Here is a 15,904-nt window from a genome sequence, read left to right on the forward strand (position 1 = left end):
ATAACCGTCACCTTTTTTTTTTTTCTTTCTTTTTCTATTTACTTTTTTTTTTTGTCGTTCTCTCTATCTTTTTTTTCTTTCTTTCTTGAATATAAATATAATTTAGATGCAACAAAGTCGACTCACAAAGGAAGAATATCGTCAAGCCAAGGATCTGGATGCAGCACGTAAAGCGGGTACAGCTCCTGCCGAAGTGGATGACGAAGGCAACGAAATCAATCCTCACACCCCGCAATTCATGTTGAAAGCTCCATGGTACGTTGATAACGGTAAAGTCTCTTTAAAGCATCAAAAGGCACCCGAAAAGCGTTCTGGACCAAAGTTCACTGCCGACGACAATTATTGGTACGCAAGAGGAAAAAGAGCTGTAAGTTTTTCTTTTTTTTTAAAAAAAAAGAGGGTATTCTCTGCACACACACACACTTACATATACGCACACACACACTAAAAGGGTCCTGCTGCAACAAAATACCGTAAAGGCGCTTGTGAGAATTGTGGTGCCATCACACACAAGACGAGAGATTGTGTTGAACGTCCACGTAAAAAGGGAGCTAAATGGACAGGAGAGAACATCAAGGCCGATGAGATTGTGCAAGAAGTAGATTTAGATTGGGACGAGAAGCGGGATCGCTGGAACGGTTATGATCCTAAAGAGCACGATAAAGTCATTGAGGAATACAGCAAGATTGAAGAGGCAAGGAGACAGGCCAAGGCTTCAGAGTTGGATAAACAAGGTCCTACCACCACATCTGAGGCCAAAAAGATTGCTGGTTTATCTGACGATGAAGATGAGGATGATGATGATAAATATGCCGATGCTGCTGATATGCCTGGTCAACACGTCAACCAAAAGACAAGAACTACCATTCGTAACCTGAGGTAATATAATTTTTATAGCAATGAATCTACTTTTTGTGAGATAACAAGACCCAAACCTATATATATATTTACACATGGCTTATATAGAATCCGTGAAGATACCGCCAAATATCTGTTAAACCTCGATACAGACTCTGCATTCTACGATCCCAAAACACGTTCGATGCGTGATAACCCATTAGATAACCAAACAGAGGAAGGCATTGATTTCTCTGGAGACAATTTTGTAAGATACACAGGTGATGCACCACAGATGGCTAAAGTCCAAATGTTTGCATGGCAAGCATCTGAACGAGGTAATGAAGTTCATCTTCAAGCGAATCCTACACAAGTGGCTATTCTTCACAAGGAATATGAATCCAAGAAAGATCAAGTACGTGATACAACACAAAAGAGTATTCTTGAGAAATATGGTGGTGAAGAGTACCTGGAGGCACCTCCCAAGGAATTATTATTGGCCCAAAGTGAAAATTATGTGGAATACTCTAGAACCGGTAGAGTTATTAAAGGTCAAGAGAGAGCAAAGGCCAAGTCGAAATACGAAGAAGATGGTAATACAAAAAATAGAACGTTCTTAAACCTTATTATTAACTTTAAAAATTATAGTATTTGTCAATAATCATACGACAGTATGGGGATCCTACTGGTCTGAAGGCAAATGGGGTTACAAGTGTTGTCGTTCTAATATGAAGAACAGTTATTGTACAGGTCAAGCAGGTATTGCGGCACAACAAGCGTCTGTATTGATCAAATAAAATTTCCATTTATGGACATTGAAAATAAATAAATAAATAAGACCATGCACTTATTTTATTTTCCCACCTCTTTTTTTCACTTTATATATTTTTTTTTTTTTTTTAATCAGTAAAAAAAAAAAAAAAAATTAGTCTAAAATGGAAGATATAAATGATTACTGGAAATTGTTGGAACATCCACCTATATTTACCAACATTGATTGGAATGAACATCAAGGGCAGACAGTAGAATCACAATTTATACCCATGGAATACGAGCAACAAAAAGTACCTTATCATCATCCACCATTTCAAAGGAGACGTAGTTCATCGGTCGACTTACCTATTAATCCGTTATATTCCAATACAAATAGATTAATCATGAATGAACCCACTATACCAGAAGAGGAATTCCTACCTCCTAACTTTAGAAACAGAATTGGGTCTTCTGCAGTAAATATTAATATTATTAGTTAGCATAACACATTTTTAATCCGTCATGATTAAATAATTTTTTTTTTATTTATTTTAATTTTAGACACTAGAATTTCCTTCTGCTGCTGCAGCCGCTGCTCTTAGTAATAGTCATCACTTTAGTTTTGATTCGCCATTATCCACGTCTTCGGACGAACATTTGATGTCACCACCTACGAAGGCTAAAGCACCGACACAGGGAGAACAACAACAAACAATCACGTTCTTCCCAGAACTTCATCGTACATCGTATAATACCTTTTTGGGAAAGCAATTAAAGCAACATCAGAAACGTAGAAGATCTTCTTCTTTACCACCTGCTTTCCTTCATAAACAAAAGCAGCAACATGTACCGACTCCGCTTATATTTACTCAGATTCAAGTGACGGATCCTACACCCGTTCATCATGTCCAAAAGGCAGCCAAAGTGGATACAAGACCGGTTGCTATCGAACGAGTTCATAAACCTGTACCAAAACCAGTCACGTGTGACCCAGTCGAGACGCAAAAGAAGTTAGAAGACCAGTTAATTCAGTTGAATTTTGAAGATGTAACTGTGGCGGAATTAAAGGAGATGTTACGCGAAAGAGGTCTGCCAGCAACGGGTAAAAAAGCCGTCTTGACCGATCGACTCAGAGATGCACGTGATCTTCTCGTCAAGAAGAAGAGTGGGGCATGGTTAAGGCCGGATTCGGTTTCGCCTAATCTGCAAGGTTTAGCCAACATGACCATTCATTCGCCTTCTATACCACCCAATGAATCCTTGTTTGTACCCATTGAGCATCACAACCGTCTATTTAATGGTAACTATGACTTATATTATTATATTTTAATTATCTTACACATGTTTATATAGATCTAGATAACACACTTTACCCGTCTGCAGTTCAAACAAAAGATGGATCTGTGTCACCATCACTAGAGAACTACCATTACCATCAACCAGCCACAACCTCAGCAGGTGAAAATGAAATAGATATCAATGGTAAGTTTTTAATAATTTATCTCACTAAAAAAAGAAGTATTAAAATCATTTTTTTTTGCAGACATATTTAATTTCGATCCAAATCATACCATGCTGGATGATAATGCCATTTTATTCCCTCCTCCTGTATGGAACAGTGACGATCTAGTTGTCAATTCAGCTGAATGGGATCAAGACAAACTTGATTTATTCCTAACAGAATTTGTTTAATTCCTTTTCCCTTCCATATTATACCATTCTTTTTTTTTTTATATCTTTTTTTCTTTAGCGATCACTCTTTTTTCAATTATATCTCCTGAATAAATTATTAAAAAAAAATTAAAAAATTATTCGACCCCAGTGCGCCCCCGTTTTAGTTTAGGATGTATGCACATCCTCATTCTGCAAGAATACCTTGGTTTTTTAAAAATGTGTCAAATCATGTTGTAAACATATTTACAACGGCCTTAAAACAAAACAAAAAAAAGAGAGAGAGAGATTTAGGATAACGTAAGCCAAAAAAAGAAGATTTATCAATAATTAAACAAACAAAAAAAAGTAGGGGAGAGAATGTCATGGATACTGTGTGTGTGTGATTTTCACTCTCAATTCCATAGAGTGAGTGAAGGGGTATGAATACAGTTTAATCTATTTAGTAGGAATAGCCTTGTTGGATGTGGCAGGAGATACGGATCTGTCCCTCTTCCTTGATATCGAACTGAGAAAAGTTTTGAATTTGTAAGATAAAGCTTCCGAATTGTGCGGTGAGTGTGGGGGTGTTAGGGGCATCTCCCTTTTCTTGGGAATCGCTATAGGTTTGACTGTAGATTTTGACAGATCGGATTGTTCAGGACTATGCGGTGCAGCATGAACTCCCAGGCATACATCGTTTGGGCTGATATCAAATATTTCGGTGAATTTGGATGTGTATGACATATAAAAAATAAAAAGAAAAGAGAGAAATGAATTGATAAAAAAAAAAAAACTTTTACCTCTTTCTAACAAATCGCTTTATATGGAGCGATCCTTTTTCTCTTTTTAACTGACACGTAACCAATAGCGACCTACACTCTCTCTTTTTGATTTAAAAACGTCTGTACAAACTCCGCCTTTTTTTTTTTTTTTGGTTATTCCGTCATTGAGAGAGAAATATCAGCCTAAGCAACACTGGATTCTTAACAATTCTCAAATGGTTCTACGTAACTTATTTGTTTTGATTACACTATGTTTATTTCATCTTTTTTTTTTCACGTTTACCCCATGGTATCTTGTTTGGGGTCTGCTGGGCCCACCCGCCTCCTCCACGAGCTCATCCGTGAGTCATTTCAATGGTCAGATTTTACCCAAACCTGGGAATTTTTTTTCTTTCTTTTTTTTTTTTTTTTTTAGGTTACATCATTTAAGAAAACAATTCAAAATGACATATTCCCTACAGTTCATTTTGTCTGCATTCTTTAGTAAGCGATGCGCGCCTTTTACCCCATAATCACCGATGAGCTTAACCTTTTTGTTTAAAGATACGGGATTATAAATAAGCGAGCATTCTACCTTTTTTTTTGCAGGACTTGGCTTATGACGTGATCTTCTCTAAAAAAAATGCATGATTTTATTCAGATACCCCCAAGGGTTTACTTACACAAATACCTTCAACACAAAAAAAAAAAAGTTCTTTTGTACGCCTCTTGTTCTATTATAAATCTGGGGAGGGGAAGGGTGAGAGTATTCTTTTTCGTTACTATTGCCCTGTACGGTACGTCACCCAAGAATAAAAGCCAAGGCTTTTATTATAAGCAGTTTGCTGGCAATAAAAAAAAAAAAAAGCCTGCTAAACCCAATTCTTTGTGGGTACGTTTGCCCAACGTTAGGGGTTTTTCAATCAAAAAAAAAAAATATGGCATTTTATCATATAAACTTTTTATATTTTGAAACCAAGTCTATAATTGAAATGTAAACAGCATGTGATATAGGTTGAATAAACTGATGTTCATCATACGGTTACCACCTTTTATGATTTATCATTTAACAACGCCCCCCCCCTTAACGTTGTGACATGTTCGTGTGACCCGATTATTATGGCTACGCATCTTTTTATTCTTTTCGGAACGCCTCCTGTTTATTTCGGGTGGGTTAAAAAGTTTCCGGTACAACAACCTTCAATGCCATATGTCTTTTTTTTTATAAATAGTATCCTTTTTTGAAGGCTATTATTAAATCCGTGATCTAAAACGAGTTGTTGGGCTTACCACCCCCCTGAATGATGGCTATTATAATTTGCTATTACACCTTTTTCCGAAAATGTCCAAACACCCTAAGGAAATGAAACTCATGTGTACCAAGTGGAAATTGACAATTAACAATACCCATTGAAGCAACTGACCAATTACGATTAGTATGTAGACCTTTAAGCCACCTGAGAAAACAACAAGAATGAAAACCCCCAAGATCTAAAAGACCAAACCACTGATAAAAAAAATCTAGACAACACCATTTTTATTTTTTATTTTAAATCTTTGAAAGTACGTACTACTGCTGTGGAATGGAAGATACCAAAATCATCAGCTTACAACTGGAAAAAGAAATATGAAGAAGGAAGCGACGATTTCGATAAAAAAGAGCCCTAAAGCCAGGCCAGCAATATTGAATGAGGAGCATCAAAAGTATTTGGTCGAAACGATTGATCGTTGGTTTTAGATGAATTGATGAACAGCCTCAATTTTCATTTTAAAGAGCTTGAGGTGTCTAAGACCACCCTTTATGATTTCATCGAGAAAAAGGGTAAGATCAGCGTAAAGTGTGCCTATTTTTTTTTGCAGTAGAAAGACATAGTGTCGAGAAGATTGAGGAGATGCAGCGCTGGCAAAAAAAAAACAGACATGTACTTCATAAGCAATTGTATGTTTATTGATGAGTCTGTTACTGCTTTAAAAATGTTAGCAAATGTTCTGTAAGTTGGTAGAAGGTCAGGAAAAAAAAATTTGAATCAAGAAATTAAGGCAATACTTGCAGTAAACATGAATTAATATATGGCATATTTTGCTTATCTTCGTCGTAAAGTTTCTTCAAGCTGCTGAAAGAATTGCAACTGTTTAAATTGACTTTAGGGGGCTCAGTGAGGGAGGGTGTAATATAAACTGGCATATCCATTTTTGTGATTGAATTTAAGTCTTTATTTGGTAATGGGGAGGCGTCCAAGCTGGTATCGATAATGTTATAATATAACAATTGTTGTTTGTGTATCAGGGGTTCATATGCTTGGTTTGCCTTCCATACTTTAATTGAATCATTCAGTCTGGAGTATAGTTCAGCATTGTCTACATATGATCAATTTAGTTATTAGCGGCTACAGGAGACGACAGCCTTAACTTATTACCTTCTTCTGCAAAAACAATGTTTGTAATTGCTCCTCGTCTTCTACATCCTCTCTGTCTTGCAAGTCTGAATCTTCATTTCCTTGGTTTGGAATAGTTGTTTTTAACAATCTATTTGTGAAATTTGTGGATTTGCCACCAGGAGTGTTAAAAATGCCGTTGCTTCTTTTTCCATTGTTATTAAAGTAATTGTTAACGTTTCTATTATCTTTCATGTTGTAGATATTGTAATTAACTGGAATAGCCAAAGTTGAACTCGTACTTTCGATACATGGAATTCCATTTAGAAGACTCTCTGCTTTTTTTCCTGGCTAATGGGTCTGTATTGACATTGGCCAATAGTTCCAGTAGGTCACTCTTCATATTTTGGAGGGCTTCATTTTTATTCTCATTATATTTGAGATAAAAAGCTAAAGCTTTCTCAAAAACCCATTCGTTAGATCTTGTTTTGGGAAATGTTTAGACCTCCGTATTTTTTTTTCAAACGTATTTTTTTATACCACTTACGGCAATCTGACCAAGACCAGAAGGCCTGTATGCTTACAACTATTTATAGTCCAATCCCAGCTATTTACAGCCTGTGAGTTCTAAAAACTCAAGAACTCTCTGCCTGGAAGGTCGCCCTCCTTTAGCAAAGACTAGCCGCAGTCGCAATATCGCAATACATCTTTTTTTCATTTTAGCGTTTTTGAAAGAAACAAGAGTCATTACTAACTAACCTTTTTACATTATCCGTTGCTTTCATAAGATGGAAGAAATATGTTAGGAGAAAAGAAAAGGAGAAGAATAAAGTATGTGAACCAGATTTAGTTGTAGGCTGATAAACAAGCTTATGTCAGGATGATTTAATTACTTGTTTCATCTTTCATGATGTTTGGGCCTTTACTTATAATAGAAACATATGTATTAAACCCCCCAAGCAAATGGGAACTTGGTAGTTGTATATCTGCGCTCCAGTAGTAGCTTGTAATGACAGTGAAGCAGATTTTATGGAAAACAGAAATCGATCATCCTATGAAGTTTAAGCGATATGGCATGTCAATTGACGTGTAGACCTTCACGTGATTCTGAAAAATACGTTTGAAAAAAATACGGAGGTCTAGACATTTCCTAAAATATGACATATAGAGGAGAATAAAGATAACGTTTATTGATTGATAATTGAAGCCAATCCGGAGCAACTATAATTGTATTGGTTCGTACAATCGTAGAAAAGATTAATGCGGTTGTTTATGTGTATTAAGTTACAATGGCCGATTAGCGGATTGATGGCATAATGGACTTACGGACAAAGCAGGACGACATCGGCCTTTTTTTTTTTTTTTTTTTTTTTTTTTTTTTTTTTTTTTTTTGGAAATGTCTAGACATCCGTATTTTTTTTCAAACGTATATTTTAGGATCATGTGATGGTCTACATATAAGTCTTTACGTCGATTGACATGCTATATCGTCTAAACTCCATAAGGATGATGGATGTTTATGTCCCATAAAATGTGTTTTACTATCATTACAAGCTACTACTGGAACACAGATGGACAACTACCAAGTTCAGATTTATTTGCTAATGTTTCTATTTTAAGTAAAGGCTCAAACATTATGGATGATGAAACAATCAATTAAATCATCCTGACATAAGCTTGTTTATCAGCCTACAAATAAAGCTGGTTCACACACTTTATTCTTCTCTTTTTCTTTTCTCTTAACATATTTCTTCTATCTTATGAAAGTAACCAATAATGTAAAAAAGGTTAGTTAGTAATGACTCTTGTTTCTTGTAAAAACGCTAAAATGAAAAAAAGATGTATTGCGATATTGCGACTGCGGCTAGTCTTTGCTATAGGATGGTGACCTCCTTGGTTGGGTTCTTGGGTTTTGGACACTCAGTTGATGTACAGACTGTAAATGGCAGGGATTACACTGTGAATGGGTGTGATTACAACTGGCTTGCTAGTCTTGGTCAGATTGCTGTAAGTGGTATAAAAAAAAAACGTTTGAAAAAAAAAAAAATAGGGAGGTCTAAACATGTCCTTTTTTTTGCTTTTGTCATACAGATATTTATGCGCGATCCAATTCGTCATGGCCTTCAAAAAAACTTTTGCTTGTCTGAAAGAGATTGCAGTTTTGCTGTATTTCTCTCAATTACCTGTGGAGAAATGGTTAGACTCTGATGCCATTTCCAAATTAATTATTGAGAACTCACCAAGCCCCAAGAAACAAGCCCACAAAGTCCTGACTTCTTTTGTGTCGGATTTAAACAAAATCAAATGTAACAAACACACACTACGGCAACATGGTGGATATGTCAGGTACAGCCAGTATGGTGGATATGTCAGGTGCAGCAAGTATGGTGAATTTGTTAGGTGCAGCAAGTATGGTTTAACTTGGCTAATTATTGCGGTGATGTTATGAAATATTACAAAGCAAGTAGCAAGAAGGAAGCGTTCTACTGTTCTTACTACAAATGTTTAGATTTATATGAAGATTTTCAACGACAACAACATTTGGCACAAAGATCTGTCAATCTGGTTACAGAACGCGCACTTTTGGATAATATTGGAAGCTTGGAGAAGGATGTCCGTTATCGTGAAAGAGGCCATATAGGTGAACCCTCCTCATCCCATGGCACTGTTATCAAGAAAATTGATGCACACTTCCTTGCAGTGTATCCTACGGTAGTTTATCCAACAGTAGATTATCCTACAATAGTTTATTCTACGGTAGTTTATCCTACAGTAGTTCATTCTACGATAGTTTATCTTACAGTAGTTTATTTTACGGTAGTTTATTCTACGGTAGTTTATTCTACGGTAGTTTATTCTACGGTAGTTTATTCTACGGTAGTTTATTCTACGGTAGTTTATTTTACGGTAGTTTATTTTACGGTAGTTTATTCTATAGTAGTTTATTCTATAGTAGTTTTTTCTATAGTAGTTTTTTCTACAGTAGTTTTTTCTACAGTAGTTTATTCTACGGTAGTTTATTCTACGGTAGTTTATTCTACAGTAGCTTATTCTACAGTAGTTTATTCTACAGTATTTTATTCTGCGGTAGTTTACTCTATAGTAGTTCTTTCTACGGTAGTTTATTTTACGGTAGTTTACTCTATAGTAGTTCTTTCTACGGTAGTTTATTTTACGGTAGTTTATTTTACGGTAGTTTATTCTACAGTAGTTCATTCTACAGTAGTTTATTTTACGGTAGTTTATTTTACGGCAGTTTACTCTATGGTCCGTTTTTCTACGGTAACAAATGTACTTGGAGTAGCATTACCGTAGTGGCATGGACACCATTGTTGAAGAAGACCCTTTCTGTAGGAGGTAACTTGGTCAGAATCAAACTCGGTGAATCCATTTCCCCATACTCTCAAGCCGAAAAGCAGCTCCAATACGTCAACACAAAGCATGTAAAGGCATTTAAAATTGATATCCGGTTTGTCTATGATTTTAATGGAAATGAATATGATGTTGGTGCGGGTGAAGCTGCAAAAGAAGCTGTTGATGAAGCAAAGATTTTAAATGATGAATCCAAGCTTCTTCGAGAAGGAAAAGATGTTTTAGATCGTATATTACACACGGTGATCCCTGATGATGATGCCAAGAACGCGATAGGACATACAATTCAAATCAAAGGACTTTGTGCTCAAGTAATCTCTGTATATCTGAACTCCAATGGGCTCTATGTTGCTAAGCCATTGTTTAAAATACATTTCCCCGCATCATTGTTGCTTTTGAATGATTTTTATGATGATTTGAGAAATATTTTCCATTTTGCACGCTTATTAGAAGACAATGCCAAGTTATATGAATCTGCAATAAACTCAAGGAAAAGAAGATTATCCTGCATTGATCGATTTAAGAGTATTTTCTATTTAGGTGAGAATTTTTGAAAAACAGCTTTTGTCACCCGCATTAGTCACCACTAAAACCACTATTCTATTTAAGGGTGATATTCCAATTTCCCATACCCTTAAATCCAACGATTTGACAGTGTATGTTTTTCTGGGCGAGATTTCCGAAATTTTTGGTTACCCTTAAATCGAGCGACTACTGTATACCCCTTCACCCGGGCCTACAGTAGAAGAAAATGAATCCGACGCTGATGAAAATGGTTGGGTCTTGATGCAAGATGGAAAATGGTTCCATCATGAAGCTAAGATTAATTTGGATAGGAGCCCATACGAGGAGTAAGATGACATGGTATAATCTTGATCAAAATTAGAATAGGATGTATATATTTGTTAACAACAATTTCTTTAACAGCATCAATCAGCGTTATGAAGAGCATGTGAATCTTTTTACCGACTACTTACAAAAAGAAGACGACTTTAAATTTCACTTTATTGCTCCACTCTTCAAAGAACTCTTTGGTTTAAATGAGAATATAAAGAAGGAATGGGGTGAGTCTTTCGTTTTTGGCAAGACAAAAGTGGATGGGTTATCGTCTGCCCATAGACAATGAAGGTGTTGTTGCTATTTTCTCTGCCGTTGAAGTTTCCGGTCCCTGGTCTGTCGTTGACAACAATCATTTCACAAAAGACAAGAAAAAGCTAGCAAAGAACCTGAAGTTAATGATCAATATATATATAAGTTGAACATTAATGGTGGCTCCCACATAAGAAAGGTTAAATTATACGGAATCCAAATATATCAAAAGCGCTTCTACGTATATAGTGTTGAGGATATTTATAGATATAATAATAAAGTTAATTGTCACATCACATTAAGGATGGATAATAAATATAAAAGTTAATCATGAATCACACATTACCCCGCTTGTTCTCTTCCTACCGTTGAAGTCTGTACACAGGGCACAACCCTGTGGCGAGTAAATATTTACTCTGCAAAAAGCACTACAATCGAATGGGCCTGGACTATGGAATATTCAGAGATCCTGAGCACAAATATTACTCTTGTCATTTGATGTTATAACTGTTGATCCCTCTGACTAATATTTATATACTCAGTATGGAAGGGCTAAATTTAAAGGACATTTTTTTTTATACGTTTTTAATTATATTTTTTCGTCCATAATAAAGTGGTATCCAAGTTCTAACAGTATCACTTTTGGTTTATTTTAAGTTTGTTCTCCATGCAAAACAGATTGGGCATTCCACCAAGAAATGAATGGTTGAGTCCTCAGCCGTACCACAGAAAGAGCATTGTGGAGAGGGAACGTTACCAAAATGTTCAGACATCAATTATGTTGCGGAAATACACTTAGAGAAAACTCGTTAGTAAACAGTGCGCTCCTGTAGGAACATACGGCATCGCCAGAATTGTTCAATATTCCGGATTGGGAAATTGCCCGAGTAACAATGTCGTCCTGCACTTATTAAATTTAACTCCGTCGATCTGGTGACGTTATGGATAGACTTGCTTCCAAAAGGAAAAAAAAAGAAAAAAAAAACTATTTGAACTCTTGTACAAAACAGAACCACAATCTCATATAATCTCCTCATGAGTACACTTATCTAGACTGCTTATTGAATGTTCGTCGGGTTTACTTGTTCATTTTTGTACTTGTAGATGGTTAAGCTATAGTCTAATTGTTGAAAATGAGGGCTTGGGTAGCATCATATTCTAAGCGACGCTCTTTGAGCAAGGTTGTTAGGGTAGGGCGATAATCCGAATTGGTGCGTGTGGTTGCGGCTCTGTGTTAATCCTTGTAAGACCCCTTATGAGTACACTTATCTAGACTGCTTATTGAATGTTCGTCGGGTTTACTTGTTCATCTTTGTACTTGTAGATGGTTAAGCTATAGTCTAATTGTTGAAAATGAGGGCCTAGGTAGCATCATATTCTAAGCGACGCTCTCTGAGCAAGGTTGTTAGGGTAGGGCGATAATCCGAATTGATGCATGACACAGATCCGCGTTGATGGTAAAGGCATCGGAGAAATGGTAAAATCAGACATAATTTGATAATACTGTTTTACTAATTTAAAAGTTTGTATGTGAGCTATCTTCTGGTATATATTGTCACAGAGGTTGGAATAGATATAATTGAATACAACTGACACCGCTGTAAGTTTCATTACTCAATTGGCTATTAGACTCATAACTTATACATACTCACATATTCTACCATTTTTTTTAAGCCCACCTTTATTCTTCAATACTCTCAAGCCGAAAAGCAGCTTCACAAAAAAGAACCACAATCTCATATAATCTCCTCATGATTACACTTATCTAGACTGCTTATTGAATGTTCGTCGGATTTACTTGTTCATTTTTGTACTTGTAGATGGTTAAGCTATAGTCTAATTGTTGAAAATGAGGGCTTGGGTAGCATCATATTCTAAGCGACGCTCTTTGAGCAAGGTTGTTAGGGTAGGGCGATAATCCGAATTGGTGCGTGTGGTTGCGGCTCTGTGTTAATCCTTGTAAGACCCCTTATGAGTACACTTATCTAGACTGCTTATTGAATGTTCGTCGGGTTTACTTGTTCATCTTTGTACTTGTAGATGGTTAAGCTATAGTCTAATTGTTGAAAATGAGGGCCTAGGTAGCATCATATTCTAAGCGACGCTCTCTGAGCAAGGTTGTTAGGGTAGGGCGATAATCCGAATTGATGCATGACACAGATCCGCGTTGATGGTAAAGGCATCGGAGAAATGGTAAAATCAGACATAATTTGATAATACTGTTTTACTAATTTAAAAGTTTGTATGTGAGCTATCTTCTGGTATATATTGTCACAGAGGTTGGAATAGATATAATTGAATACAACTGACACCGCTGTAAGTTTCATTACTCAATTGGCTATTAGACTCATAACTTATACATACTCACATATTCTACCATTTTTTTTAAGCCCACCTTTATTCTTCAATACTCTCAAGCCGAAAAGCAGCTTCACAAAAAAGAACCACAATCTCATATAATCTCCTCATGATTACACTTATCTAGACTGCTTATTGAATGTTCGTCGGGTTTACTTGTTCATCTTTGTACTTGTAGATGGTTAAGCTATAGTCTAATTGTTGAAAATGAGGGCTTGGGTAGCATCATATTCTAAGCGACGCTCTCTGAGCAAAGGTTGTTAGGGTAGGGCGATAATCCGAATTGATGCGTGTGGTTGCGGTTCTGTGTTAATCCTTGTAAGACCCCTTATGAGTACACTTATCTAGACTGCTTATTGAATGTTCGTCGGGTTTACTTGTTCATTTTTGTACTTGTAGATGGTTAAGCTATAGTCTAATTGTTGAAAATGAGGGCCTGGGTAGCATCATATTCTAAGCGACGCTCTCTGAGCAAAGGTTGTTAGGGTAGGGCGATAATCCGAATTGATGCATGACACAGATCCGCGTTGATGGTAAAGGCATCGGAAAAATGGTAAAATCAGACGTAATTTGATAATAATGTTTTACTAATTTAATACTTTGTATGTAGCTATCTTCTGGTATATATTGTCACAGAGGCAATACAAATAACACTTCTGCAAGTTTCATTACTCAATTGGCTATTAGACTCATAACTTATACATATATACATATTCTACCATTTTTTTTTCCCAAACCCACCATTATTCTTCAATACTCTCTGTTGAGGATATCATAGATATAATAATAAAGTTAATTGTCACATCACATTAAGGATGGATAATAAATATAAAAGATAATCATGAATCACACATTACCCCGCTTGTTCTCTTCCTACCGTTGAAGTCTGTACACAGGGCACAACCCTGTGGCAAGTAAATATTTATTCTGCAAAAAGCATTACAATCGAATGGGCCTGGACTATGGAATATTCATAGATCCTGAGCACAAATATTACTCTTGTCATTTGATGTTATAACTGTTGATCCCTCTGACTAATATTTATATACTCAGTATGGAAGGGCTAAATTTAAAGACATGTTGATTATTTACTATCACCAGATTATTACATCATGATCCAATAAGGCGCTTAATAATCTCCCTATAACTATCCCAGTTCTTTATATAAATATCCATAGTTTTTTCTCATAGACCGTCAATACGCTTTTTAATTAATTTATTTTTTTCGTCCATAATAAAGTGGTTTTCAAGTCTTAACAGTATCACTTTTGGTTTACTTTAATTTTGTTCTCCATGCAAAACATATAGCCTTCAAATGTTTTGTCCAAAACTTTATGTATTTAAAGAAGAATTGCAGTTTGGATACCCCCACCTCCCCTACGTTGTTCCGATTGCGTTTACCATTATTCTTTAAAAATATGTTGTGTATAAAGGGCTGGATTGAATCAAGCTTGGATAATATTATGGTCTATGTAAATGATGCTGACGACACCCGCTCACCTGATGAAAATTTTACTGACAGCACAAATAACTCACCAGGAAAAAAAAAATAAGTCTGTGTATAAATCAGCATACAATTATTTCATTTCTTTTTGAATTGAGAACATTCAAGCAAAAATTCATTTGATTAAAGAATACCTACCGAATACATAACTATAAAAGAATAAATCCAACTTTGTGCTCCGGACAAGGACCTTGAAAGCTTCAGGTGTTCACATATTACAACAATGCCAGTACAAAGACAAGATATTATGTCATCATTACATTCTTGTAACGAGTCTGTAACTGAAAGCATTGTATTGTTTAACAATATCTTGAATAATGGCTCGTACTATGCATTTAGATATGTGCATTCCCAAAAATTATTAATTTTGTCCCGAAAACATCTCCCAAAATCTATTGGAAACCCAGTACTAGAAATAACTGCCTCTTTTTACCAACAAGGGTTCTGATAGATCCTTGTCTGGTACGTCAGGTACATCTGGAATTAATATGGGCACATCTAGATGAACAGTTTGGTGTCGAAGCTGTTTATGTCATGGGTAACTGGTCTGCTCCTAATACAAGATTTCATGAGCCGATCGGGGGCCTTGGTATCAATCGGTTGCTTTAAAAAGCTGGTAAAAGGGTGTACTTGATTGATGAATTAAGAACAAGTCAGTGCTATCCAGCCTGTGAATGTAGAAGTCTTGAAAAGTTTCGGATGGTTGATAACCCGCGCCCTCATAGACGAAGAGCAAATCCTCGTGTAATTAGACATGGTCTCTAAAGGTATGTTGATTTCACTTGTCAATCACTTTTTTATCTAATAATTTTTTGTTTGTTCCTATGACAGATATACAAATCAAAATTGTAGAGCCATAAATAGTAACACAAACAGAATTGTTCTTCTTCTATGTAATCGTGATATGGTTGCTTGTCTGAACATGGTTGATATTGTTCGTTCACTTCGTGCTGGGACCGACATTCTCCCCCAAGATTTTGATGTGGATGGGCTCCCCAGGACCAACGGAGAAGAGCAAGGACTCAAAATAATCAAGCAAACATTAGAAATATTCGTCAAAGTCGTAACTAGAATTTTCCAGGCCTGTTATCGCAGGTCAACCATAGATACACTTAAGTGATAAACTCAATTTTTTTTTTATTACCAATCTTTCGGAAGATGAACATTTTTTTTTTAAGTTGTGAACGAAAGGATATTGATCT

General features: G+C 36.0%; 7 protein-coding genes across 7 annotated transcripts; 6 read left to right on the forward strand and 1 right to left on the reverse strand.

The window, feature by feature from the left end:
• The first annotated feature begins 36 nt into the window (after positions 1 to 36).
• On the forward strand, positions 37 to 1,704 carry EV154DRAFT_95828 (Pre-mRNA splicing Prp18-interacting factor-domain-containing protein). The gene is made up of 4 exons (XM_051607865.1): positions 37 to 367; positions 452 to 879; positions 967 to 1,430; positions 1,486 to 1,704. The coding sequence occupies exons 1-4, from the start codon at positions 107 to 109 to the stop codon at positions 1,632 to 1,634; spliced, it is 1,302 nt and encodes a 433-aa protein (XP_051451647.1). The 5' UTR covers positions 37 to 106; the 3' UTR covers positions 1,635 to 1,704.
• An 8-nt stretch (positions 1,705 to 1,712) lies between these two features.
• EV154DRAFT_607210 (uncharacterized protein) lies at positions 1,713 to 3,401 on the forward strand. The gene is made up of 4 exons (XM_051607599.1): positions 1,713 to 2,066; positions 2,152 to 2,890; positions 2,944 to 3,072; positions 3,134 to 3,401. Exons 1-4 carry the CDS (start codon positions 1,773 to 1,775, stop codon positions 3,280 to 3,282), a joined length of 1,311 nt encoding a protein of 436 aa, XP_051451648.1. The 5' UTR covers positions 1,713 to 1,772; the 3' UTR covers positions 3,283 to 3,401.
• Positions 3,402 to 6,335: 2,934 nt separating this feature from the next.
• EV154DRAFT_487274 (uncharacterized protein) lies at positions 6,336 to 6,782 on the reverse strand (the record flags this gene model as incomplete). The annotated part of the gene is made up of 3 exons (XM_051598965.1): positions 6,336 to 6,362; positions 6,422 to 6,620; positions 6,682 to 6,782. 3 exons carry the CDS (start codon positions 6,780 to 6,782, stop codon positions 6,336 to 6,338), a joined length of 327 nt encoding a protein of 108 aa, XP_051451649.1.
• Positions 6,783 to 8,125: 1,343 nt separating this feature from the next.
• On the forward strand, positions 8,126 to 9,245 carry EV154DRAFT_528262 (uncharacterized protein). The gene is made up of 3 exons (XM_051603568.1): positions 8,126 to 8,166; positions 8,219 to 8,386; positions 8,471 to 9,245. Exons 2-3 carry the CDS (start codon positions 8,343 to 8,345, stop codon positions 8,826 to 8,828), a joined length of 402 nt encoding a protein of 133 aa, XP_051451650.1. The 5' UTR covers positions 8,126 to 8,166; positions 8,219 to 8,342; the 3' UTR covers positions 8,829 to 9,245.
• Positions 9,246 to 9,798: 553 nt separating this feature from the next.
• EV154DRAFT_430905 (uncharacterized protein) lies at positions 9,799 to 10,606 on the forward strand (the record flags this gene model as incomplete). Its single annotated transcript, XM_051596569.1, has 3 exons — positions 9,799 to 10,276; positions 10,332 to 10,411; positions 10,460 to 10,606. Coding segments are annotated over 3 exons (705 nt in total), but the record flags the coding sequence as incomplete, so codon positions are not given.
• Positions 10,607 to 13,709: 3,103 nt separating this feature from the next.
• Positions 13,710 to 14,751, forward strand: EV154DRAFT_487276 (uncharacterized protein; the record flags this gene model as incomplete). Its single annotated transcript, XM_051598966.1, has 4 exons — positions 13,710 to 13,751; positions 13,809 to 13,818; positions 14,034 to 14,112; positions 14,439 to 14,751. 4 exons carry the CDS (start codon positions 13,710 to 13,712, stop codon positions 14,749 to 14,751), a joined length of 444 nt encoding a protein of 147 aa, XP_051451652.1.
• A 174-nt stretch (positions 14,752 to 14,925) lies between these two features.
• Positions 14,926 to 15,822, forward strand: EV154DRAFT_487277 (uncharacterized protein; the record flags this gene model as incomplete). Its single annotated transcript, XM_051598967.1, has 4 exons — positions 14,926 to 14,994; positions 15,042 to 15,291; positions 15,350 to 15,446; positions 15,555 to 15,822. The coding sequence occupies 4 exons, from the start codon at positions 14,926 to 14,928 to the stop codon at positions 15,820 to 15,822; spliced, it is 684 nt and encodes a 227-aa protein (XP_051451653.1).
• Between the last annotated feature and the right edge of the window lie 82 nt (positions 15,823 to 15,904).

This window comes from Mucor mucedo, assembly GCF_025094135.1.
Source record: "Mucor mucedo strain NRRL 3635 chromosome Unknown EV154scaffold_178, whole genome shotgun sequence".
Taxonomy (NCBI): Eukaryota; Fungi; Mucoromycota; class Mucoromycetes; order Mucorales; family Mucoraceae; genus Mucor; species Mucor mucedo.